Source organism: Haliotis rufescens, unplaced genomic scaffold, assembly GCF_023055435.1.
Source record: "Haliotis rufescens isolate VD_foot unplaced genomic scaffold, xgHalRufe1.0.p SCAF_17, whole genome shotgun sequence".
NCBI classification, from domain to species: Eukaryota; Metazoa; Mollusca; class Gastropoda; order Lepetellida; family Haliotidae; genus Haliotis; species Haliotis rufescens.
Genome location: NW_025963857.1, coordinates 24,549,668 through 24,561,219, shown reverse-complemented (window position 1 = coordinate 24,561,219; position 11,552 = coordinate 24,549,668). Strand labels below are relative to the sequence as shown.

Sequence of the window (11,552 nt, the reverse complement as noted above, 5' to 3'; positions counted from 1 at the left end):
CGGCGCACGTGAGTTTGTCATGTGACAGGGCGCGAGAAGTGCGCGAGTGAAATCCGCCATTGTTGGGATAAACTGGGAGGGTGACAACGTCAGATGTGAGTTGACTTCATGATGCTATAAATATATGTCGGTGAATATTAAAGGTAAACCTAAATCCTTTAAATCGGAAAGTACTAATGTAGGTGTGTGTACATCAATTGAAGAAGAGCCATGATTTATTTTGTGCTATCTGTAAGTGTAACGAACAAATAACATTTTAGTTTCTTAAACGTTTAGTGTGTCCGTTGAAATCTAGAAGGGGTCTATGTTGTAACAAGGATTTTGGTGGTGGTGCCGATTTGGTTTATGCATGTCATCGTATCCCAATAATTATTGCGTAGATCGACGTCAATCACTGGATAAATTTGACCTCACAATTAACCCGGGATAACAATGAATGAGGTCGGCCCACTGGCGCGTACCAATGTGCAGAAAGAGGTTGCGGGTGGTCCGAGACAAAATGGTTGGTTTGTTGTTTAACGCAATATTCCAGCTATATAACGGCGGTCTGTAAATAATCGATTCTGGGCCAGACAATCCAGTGATCAATATAATGAGCATCGATCCACGCCATTTGGATCGATGACATGCATGAACCAAGTCAGCGAGTCTGACCACCCGATCACGCCGAGACAAGCAGTGCGATGGATATGTGTGTCCCCTGTCTCGGCTAACAACGTTAACGAATTCTAGTGGCGAGTTCAATAGCACATAATAGCACATGCTGATGTTAGGTACTTGATGACTTTGAAAACGGTTCCAGCAAATTTAAAGAGATAACAATTTGGAATGGAATGGAAGCTTACCCAGCTTTGACATTTTTATTTGTTTACTTCTATCAAGCGACTGTTAGAGAATTCTGGTATCGACTTGTCACGCCGAGCTCTTAAATGACATGTGAGCAACACGCGTGTCCATAGAAGCGTTGTCAATTTCATCGTCATGACCTGCACGTGCATAACATGACCACACCCTCTCTGCCTGAAACAAACAAAATGTGCACCGGCTCCTTGTCACAGACGCGTTATGTGAGTTTGTTCAATTTATCCATTAAGACCTGCATAACTTCGGGCTTTACTCCCACATTTAGCCGACACGCTGTGTGATAACTGGAATACTGTTCAAAGCGGCGTTAAACTCACTCACTCAAAATGTCTGATTTTCGTGATATTAAAAAAATTGAAAGTTTCTTGACCCTGCTCTTAAATTCTTTAAAACTGACAGAACACTGAACCTTGGCATGAATGTTTCATATTTGGTGTAGATCTATAGAATTTAGTGTTAGTTGGTCTTCAGTAGTTATGCAGAATCTGATAACGTCTAGTGTTCAAGTCTGTCTTTCTTGACATTTTAGACTGCAGTATTTGACAGTGAGTGAGTTAGGTTTAACGCCGCTTTTAACATTATTCCAGTTATATCACGGCATGTCAGCTTAATGTGCCCAAGGGACGCAACTCTGCACAGCGAATCGCGGCTCCTTAGACGACTTGTCCACCCGTGCCCCCTAGTATTTGACAGCACATACAGGCGAGTTCAAATGCCGTGACACTTTTTAAAAACAAAACAACTAAATAAATTTAGTTAAACCATGCATATTCGCTTTATTTCAGATAAGCATGTCTGGACGAGGTAAAGGCGGCAAGATCAAAGCCTCCAAGTCTAAGAGTAGATCTTCCCGTGCCGGACTCCAGTTCCCTGTGGGGCGGCTCCATCGTCTGCTGAGGAAAGGGAACTATGCAGAAAGAATAGGCGCCGGTGCCCCTGTATACATGGCGGCCGTCCTCGAGTACCTAGCAGCAGAGGTTCTGGAATTGGCGGGAAATGCCGCGAGGGATAACAAGAAGGCTAGGATCGTCCCTCGTCACATACAACTAGCTATCAGAAATGATGACGAACTAAACAAACTGTTGAGTGGCGTTACGATATCTGAGGGAGGCGTTCTCCCGAATATTCAACAGGCATTGCTTCCAAAGAAGTCAGGCAAGGCTAGTGCCGCTGCTTCCTCCCAGTCGCAAGAGTTCTAAAATTTATGGTTATCTCCCTTGTTGACATTAGTTATCTCACTTGTCGGTGGTACCTTTTATGACATCCCGACAATCAATGATTTCGTGGGTTCATCGTTCTCTTCATTGACTGTTCATCTTGAATGTATTAATGACTGTTACAAATATTTGAAATATATATTGCTGTTTCATGTGTTTCGTATGTCAATACCTTAAAATCCGAGTTGGGGTAGCCTTGCGGTTTAAGCGTTCGCTCGTCACGCTTAGGACCTGGGTTCGATTACCCACATTGGTACACTGTGTCAAGTCCATTAACCCCCAGCCCAGCCCCCCCCCCCCCCCCCCCCCCCCCACACACACACACAAACACACGATATAGCTGGAATATTGCTTAATGCAGCGTAAAATACAACTCTGTCAATCCCTTTAAAGATGGTGGGTTACTGCGATTAAAGCATTGGTTTGTCTTTTCAACAGCGGTTTCTATTCCAAAATGTGCACATTGAGCAGAGCGCTTATTCACGTTGTCTCCCGCAGCACTTGGATGGACTTTTGCCGAAGCGTAATAAAATATAACTCGCGCAGTACATGACGAGGTTCTTCAAGAATTCATCAATGACAATCCAGTGTCTCATATTTCCATTCCAGTTTTTTAAGTAATACAGTTCCATTTTATGGAGACCTTGGAAGTTGAGGGCTGAGGGGTTGAAGGGTGTTTGAGGTCCACATGTCGACTGTGTCCTGGGGTTAGTGGATCGCCACGGGTTTGACTTCTTAAGGATAAAGTTCCACATGATGCCGACCCATATGGGCTAAGGGCGGGGGCGCTGAAGGATTCCGGGCTAGAATATGTCCCGAGCAACCTATGCTGGTCGTAAGAGGGACCAAATGGATTCATATTGCGCGGATCGATGCTCATGATACAAATTACTGGATTGTCTGGTCCAGACTCGATCATTTACTGACCGCCGCCATATCGCTGTAATATTCCTGTGTAAGGCGTTAAAGAAACAAACAATACAAAGTAATTTCTGAAAACAAAACTCTAATTTCGAGCGTCGTGCGTCGTGCTGTACGAACTCGCTGTGCTTTTAGTCAAGTGAACTAAAACTAACAATAAAATCACAAAGATTTGAACAAAATATGTCATCAGAAGGAAAATACAGGATACATGTCAGCTTTGTCGGTCCAGAAGTTTTCTCGAGATTTTGATGAAGGAACTGAGAAAGCATTTAAAGGGCATGGTAAGAAAAGCCCCCACTGAGGACCTTAAAAACACCGGCATCTACCGGCAAGAAAAGGAACTAAATATTTGAATGTAGGTATCGGTGTACATTTACAATACCGTGGCGTTCCATCTGAACGCAACATCTAATCATAAAGAAATTTTACATGCGCAGAACCAATCACTAATGTTTTTTTTGTTTGTTTAACGCCGCACTCGGCAATATTCCAGCCATATGACGGCGGTCTGTAAATAATCGAGTTTGGACCAGACAATCCGGTGATTGTCATCATGAACATCGATCCACGCAATTGGGATCGATGACATGCATGAACCAAGTCAGCGAGCCTGACCACCCAATCCCTTTAGTCGTTACAGACCGCCGTCATATAGCTTGAATATTGCTGGGACCGGCGTTAAACAACACCAGGAACGGGGTGTGCGCCAATGGCGTTACACCATGTTTACAGACGAATGAAGGATTTTCCTCCGATTCACATATGGCAGAAAACGGTGTTGGCGACGTAGTGGCGAGTGGTATGCAGGGCAACAATTCCTGACCAAGATCGGTATGGGGGTGATAGTGTCATGGTGTGGGGCAGAATCACATATGGCGAACTGATTTAGTTATTGTGAAGGTCATTTGACTGGCCAGCGATATGTTGATGACATGTTGCGTCCTGTCGGTGTTACATTCGCTGCACAGATTTGAACTACAAGATGGCATTGCCAGACCACATTGTGCCCAGGTCGTCACGTATTATCTCCGACGAGAAGGCATACGGACATTGGACGCCCGGGGATGTTCTCAGGTCGAGAGTGTACGTCAGGGAGCACCCGCCATCGTGCCCAAGTTTGGGGTAGCTCTTCAGGCGGAATGGCAGGCAATACTAAGGACAACCACACGCATGTTAATCAACAGCATACCCGCAAGGTGTCGTGTGGACACACCAGACTTTGAAATCAATTTTACAGATATGTATCATTACAGCTTCACTATCATTTCGGGGGCTCGGGAGTCCCAGTCGCCTAAGGCGCCGCGATTCGCTGTGCAGAGTTGCGTCCCTTGGGCACGCCAGAAACCTATGATTGTGGGTTCGAGTCCCGGTTCGCCCCGATTATGTTTCTAGGTTTGTCAGCACCATACCCGTGCTCATGGGTTTCACGGAAGTGGTAAACGTCTGCGACCTGCATCACTTCGGGCTTTCCTCCCACATTAAGCTGACATGCCGTGATATTTCTGGAATACTGTTAAAAGCGGCGTTAAACCCAACTCACTATAATTTCATCAGCTCCCTTATTTTTAGTCGTAAGTATATATGGTCGGTCTCAATCATAACTACACATACACCAAATTGCATTTCATTTGGTAACAAAGGCGACTTTGCTTGCCGTAAAAGGCGACTAACGGGTCCGAATGGTCAGGCTTGCTGACTTGGTTGATGCATGTCATCGCATCCCAGTTGCATGGATCGATGCTCATGTTGTCAATCACTGGGTTGTCTGGTCCAGGCTCGATTATTTTTAGACCGCCGTCATATAGCTGTACTATTGCTGAGTGTGGCGTTAAACAACAAACAAACATAAATATTTGTTTAATATGACATCCATGGCAGTCTTATTGAACATATTATTCGAATCTCTTAAAGAAATTCAGACATGCGAAGTTTTATCTTCATTGGGCCAGCGCTTTTTGAGAAGCTGTACACAGACGAGGCCGCAGATGACACCGGACGCTGGACAAGCAAAGCAGGCCATATGTGAACTCACTTGATTTTCTGTCAGGCGAGCTATCTATCACGTTCATACTAACACTTTCTCTTGAAATTGATTTTTTATTTTTTTTACCCATGTTTCTCATTATACGTCCTTAATCATATCAGATATAAACTGACATGTAAGTGAGAGAAAAAAAGAGGCAAGTTGTTCTCAATTCGCCTGAATCCAGAGTTTTAAATGTGACATTCCCGTTAGGCCCAAACAGTCACTATCTTACCTCGAACTCGACTCTGACCCAAACTGAGGTGCAGTGACTTACATTTAGCACAACACGACGCAGTTCGATCTGCAGATGTTTATTGAATAAGATACATCAAACTAGTTTCGGCCATTTCCCCGCTGAACTTGAGGAGTTTCCACGTAGGATTAGAGACCTGAAAGAAACCATGCAGATATAGATCAATAAGACATTTTTAATTTAAAGGTCATGCATAACCAATATGACAAATGTAAACAATAGGCGAACCTGGCCACCCGATCCCGTTTGTCGCTTCTTACGACAAGCATAGTCGCCTTTTACGGCAAGCATGGGTTGCTGAAGATCTGTCCGAACCCGGATCTTCACGGGCCATTCGTCAAAGGCAATATGCTTGGTATGTGTGTACTCCTGGGCAAAGCACGTCTCTAGTACTAGTTGCCTGTTACAAGACCGACTGTTAAGACCTAATGGTTTCTTTGACTATCAACGATGTGGATCTTTGGTCACTCGGCACTCGGTTCAGAGGGAGCCATGATATAGCTGGAATACAGCTGACGGTGACGTGGAAGACGACATCAACTCATCCTTTGTTAAGGTTTCATTCGGAAGTTTCACACCCGTGAAGATCCGGCGTAGAATAGGTCTTCAGCAACCCATGCTTGTCGTAAAAGGCGACTAAGCTTGTCGTAAGAGGCGACTAAGGGGATCGGGTGGTCAGGCTCGCTGACTTGGTTGATTTATGTCATCGTATAGAAATTGCGTGGATCGATGCTCATGATCCAGACTCGATTATTTACAGACTGTCGTCATATAGCTGGAATATTGCTGAGTGCGACGTTAAACAAAATACAACAACCAAAAACAAAACGAAACAAAGATATCCTTTATCTTTATCTTCTTTGGGCGCTTTGTTCCTGTCCAAGAGGACATATCTGTCGTGTTTAAATGACTCGTGTACTGAAACCAGCCGTGGACATATCTGTCGTGTTTAAATGACTCGTGTACTGAGACCAGCCTTGGACATATCTGTCGTGTTCAAATGACTCGTGTACTGAGACCAGCCTTGGACATGTGTGTCGTGTTCAAAGTGAGTGAGTGAGTGGGTGAGTATGGTTTTACGCCGCTTTCAGCAATATTCCAGCAATATCACGGCAGGGGACACCAGAAATGGGCTTCACACATTGTACCCATGTCGGCAATCGAACCCGGGTCTTCGGCGTGAAAAGCGAACGCTTTAACCACTAGGCTACCCGACCGCCCCCGTGTTCAAATGACACGTGTACTGAGACCCACCTCGGACACATGTGTCATGTTCAAATGACACGTATACTGAGACAACCGTGAAATCTTCTCCGGTATCGCATTCACTGGCTTCTCAGCCAAGCTACTCCTCCCATATGGAGTCATGTTTCTGATAGTGAGACATTTGTTCCAGACAAATCTAGTTACCATATTTTTTCCTTTCCTCATCGATAAGAGCTTCGATCTTTGTCTGCAGGTCTTTCCTTAGCTCTGGAATTAGAAAGAATGGTCATCCAGGGTAATATAATCTTCGAGATTTATTTAGAAATACAACGCCAGTGTGCGTTGTTGATTCTACAGCCCACTTCTACATCTCTGATTGGTTACAAATAATAACATATAAAGGATCTTGGCAGTTTCTTTTCTACCGTTTGTAAACAAATCGATTAAGATCATGTTTCCGTTTTGGCCAATTTTCTTTTCTTTAATGCGTTCTCGCCGTTCGTAAAATGTTAGGTCATGTCATGAAAGATGGAAGGATGCTCAAACAAAAGTAAAACGGGACTCACTCACTCCCTTCGGAATAATAATTAGCCTGTCCTACCTTCCTCTTGCGCTGGTGTAAGAGTGACGCCCCTGTCTCCCTCCATCGTCTCATCTTCATTGTCAGCATCCGTCAGCTGACCGCTCCTTTGTTTGCCTACCAAGCGAAATATATTTTTTAATATATTTTTTAATATATTTTTTAAAGTGAGCATGGTTAGACCTGTATTGACGAAAATATAGACTTTCTCTGATATCAAATACAGGAAGTTTCCATTGATCTACACTGACTTTGTACGTAAGAAACAGTTAAGGGATCTATCGTTCATGAGGAATAACTTTTATTATCCAATACCAGTTGAGATATTACTTTCCTCATCACCCATTGGTCTATCTTAATATTTAGATGATCAAATCAAAGACCAATTTTTATGCTTTACACAACATTTTACTTAAGAACATATTTTCTAATATTTACTTCTTTCAATGCAATGACAAGGCAGCCAGAATATCGAACTCATTGGTTAGCGAGTGTGTAATTGCGCACAAGACCAACACGTTTCAAAGCAGTAACGTTACAACATCATATCACTTGAGATTTATGGAATCTATTCATTGAGACCTTGATTATTTCACAGTGAAATCGTCCGTGAGAGAGTGGATAATGTATCTCAGTACATCTATTACAAGCTGAATTGTGCATTATAAGTGAGTAAGTATGGGTTTACGCCGCTTCCAGCAATATTCCAGCAATATCGTCGGGGGATTCCAGAAATGGGTTTTACACGTTGTCGGGAATCGAACCCGGGTCTTCGGCGTGACGAGCTAACGCTTTAACCACTAGGCTACCCGACCGCCCCTGTGCATATAACGCACATAATGCAGACATGATATGAATAGAAGTAGCTTATCATGAATTCGAATTATTATTAAAAAAAGGTTTCTTTTGAAAAACATTGTTAACGGATCCAGAATTCGCAAATGTGAAGAATATCACAATTTTGAGTACAGTACATATTTTATATGTTTCCGCAATGAAATAAAGTTCCAAGAAAGTCAAAGTATGTTTCATTTCATGTTTAATTTGAACCAATCGTCATTCATAAGATGTAATTTAAGTCACCATCAACTTTGTCGTTAAGAAAATAGTGTCCGTTAATCACGTGATTAATAGTTTATTCATGCTATAAACTATATTGGTTTGTTACGCATATCATAAGCTATAATCAACATTGTATTGTGACAGTACATTATATTATTAACAGCAGTGATGATTCCTACTACTACTACTACTACTACTACTTCTGACCTGTGAAGCTACTACTACTACTACTACTACTACTGCTGACCGGTGATTACTACTACTACTACTACTGACCTGTGAAGCTACTACTACTACTACTACTACTACTACTACTACTACTACTACTACTACTACTACTGACCGGTGATTACTACTACTACTACTACTTCTACTGACCTGTGAAGCTGCTACTACTACTACTACTACTACTACTACTACTACTACTACTACTACTGACCGGTGATTACTACTACTACTACTACTGACCTGTGAAGCTACTACTACTACTACTACTACTACTACTACTACTACTACTACTACTACTGACCGGTGATTACTACTACTACTACTACTTCTACTGACCTGTGAAGCTGCTACTACTACTACTACTACTACTACTACTACTACTACTACTACTACTGACCGGTGATTACTACTACTACTACTACTACTACTGACCTGTGAAGCTGCTACTACTACTACTACTACTACTACTACTACTACTACTACTACTACTACTGACCGGTGATTACTACTACTACTACTACTACTACTGACCTGTGAAGCTACTACTACTACTACTACTACTACTACTGACCTGTGATGGTCCGGGGTAGAATAGGTCTTCAGCAACCCATGCTTGCCGCAAAAGGCGACTTATCTTGTCGTAAGAGGCGACTAACGGGATCGGGTGGTCAGGCTCGCTGACTTGGTTGATGCATATAATCGTATTCCAATTGCGTGGATCGAAGCTCATGATGTCAAGCACTGGATTGTCTGGTCCAGACTCGATTATTTTTTAGACCGCCGTCATATAGCTGGAATATTGCTGAGTGCGGCGTTAAACAATAAACAAACAAACAAAGTACTACTACTACTACATCTGCTGCCACATAACAACATTAATGATATTGACAAATACAAATTAAAGCATGATTAGTGAAAGGAATGATGCAAATTATGTACTTCCAACCGACAACGCGTCCACCACCATCGCCATCAGCAACACACTCAGGATAATCATCAGCTTCATGGTCCTTGTGTACCAAACGTTGATGCCGAGTGATGTGACGCTGGGATCTGACGCCATTTATAGGCGCTGTGAACACGGACATGGGTGTCAGGTGTTGCATAGAAATAAGTCATATGTCAACTATAATGAGTATCCACTGACACGAACATGCTTTACGATGTCGTTTGTTGAGATATGTACATGAACGCGTGTCTAACACATATGTTACGAATAATTTTACCTTTTTGAATATCGAGTTTAGGTCCCCGAGATTTATCATAAGCTCACGAGCATTTATCAGTTATTAATACGAAGTGTTTGAGCCGATACATTAAAACTGCAAAACGAACACATTTCTTTAAAGTTTTTAATAATCTCTGTACGTGTATTTGTGGGTTCGAATCCCGGTTCGGCCCGATTATGTTTCTAGGTTTGTCAGCACCATACCCGTGCTCGTGGGTTTCACCGAAGTGGTAAACGTCTGAGACCTGCATCACTTCGGGCTTTCCTCCCACATTAAGCTGGCACGCCGTGATATACCTGGGATACCGTTCAAAGCGGCGTTAAATCCAACTCATTGCGCAGACTAATTCATTGTGTTAGTTTTATCAATAACGGTAAATGCGCTATCGTGTCAGAGGATTTTCTGGCCCATCACTTCATTTCCGACAGGACTTCTACTGTTCGATGTCAGGCAACAAACAAACAAACACATTTTCGCGCAAAGTGTGTGAGTGGCAGGCACTACCGTTAGGGCAGGACATGCTTACCATTTTCACCACTGATTTTCAGTGATCCATTCATATACTTTTCACCGCTATTTTGCCTTTTACGCCCAATGGAATCTGTTTCGGGGGATAATCTATACTTTTTATCCTTCAGTGTTAACGTTTCAAATATATTAATACATTAGGAAATCCATATGTGTAGGAATCGGTGGGGGCAAGTTTCAAGTGGGGAGCAATTTCGACAAATAGTAAAATTTACCAAGACATAGCTTGAGTTTGATAACAAATTGGATTGGAAAATGAACAAGGAATTTCAATATTTTTACTCTGTGTATACAAACAATCTGTTTTTTATCTGACGGAAACATGCAGTCTCAAACTATTCAGATAAAGGTTGATAAAGTTTTAAAACGTCATTTTAAGAAGAAATTTCAAATCGAAAATGAATTGGCAAACTAAACTTTTTGCGAAGGCATTACCTCAATAGTTCGTAACATTCAAATTCAAACATTGCATATTTTAGAAAAGAACTTTCCATTACCGCTAGTATCTACGTTCATTGCGTACATGTACGTGAGCAATGGTGTCAACATGACTATATATCAAAATCACATTTTGCTGAACAGCATGTCAAAATGGCCATATGCTTGCTTCTGTCATTCATCAAACAAACTTGTGAAACGTGATCTGCAGTAACAGGTTTCTAGATAAGGCTAAAGCTTTCCCTACACGATCCACCGCGAGTAACATTTGGTACCGTTTAAAGTGTGAAGTTTCTGTCGAAAATGTAAACTGTTCATTACTCAGCAACTGCCGTATAATCAATTCCGCGGTGAATCGGCAAACTTAAAATAAAAAGCGACAAAATACAATGTAAAAATGTGTTTAGATCCCAAACACAAACCTGAACAATTTTGACGATGTTTAGGATTGTGTTATACTTGGGGCAGACCCGCTTCCCCACTTTGAAATACAATTTAGTATTGCTGTATATATTTTGCGTTTAATGGGGGCATGCAAGCCGAAAAAGTTGGTGGGTGGGTACAAAGATCTAGACTGGTTCACGGATCCTCCGCTTGGTGTCGCTGCTCTCCCTCTGCAGGAACGAACGGGAACCAGTCTACCAAAAAATCCATCGTACTAATCAGACGTACTGTCATTGTCAACATCCGTTTCCTGTATGAGAGAAATACTATGAGCTATAGAACAACAACATATTTATGAACAGAATACCTTTAAAAACGGCGTGATACAAACCTGCAAACTCTAGATGTGTAGTCCCGCAAACTCTAGATGTGTAGTCCTTCGCTCTACCACCTGCGCTATGGAGATATTTGACGTCGCAAATGTCAGTTTTCTAGACACTATTATCTTAGCTTGGTTGAGTTGCAAATTATTGCACGTTTACTCTTCGTGAATATGGAAGTTAGAGTAGGTGATCCGAATGGTCACATACTGAAAGTGAGACCACCTTCGTGG

At 42.2% G+C, this 11,552-nt stretch overlaps 1 protein-coding gene across 3 annotated transcripts; it reads left to right on the top strand.

Moving 5' to 3' along the window:
- On the top strand, positions 1–2,233 carry LOC124118767 (histone H2A-like). Of its 3 annotated transcripts, none has more exons than XM_046481024.2 (2): positions 1–95; positions 1,650–2,233. In XM_046481024.2, the coding sequence occupies exon 2, from the start codon at positions 1,656–1,658 to the stop codon at positions 2,061–2,063; it is 408 nt and encodes a 135-aa protein (XP_046336980.1). In that variant the 5' UTR covers positions 1–95; positions 1,650–1,655; the 3' UTR covers positions 2,064–2,233. The 3 variants fall into 3 exon arrangements, with proteins under 3 accessions (XP_046336980.1, XP_046336981.1, XP_046336979.1); XM_046481025.2 differs by having other exon boundaries at positions 60–143; XM_046481023.2 differs by lacking the exon at positions 1–95 and adding an exon at positions 196–231.
- The last annotated feature ends 9,319 nt before the right edge of the window (positions 2,234–11,552 follow it).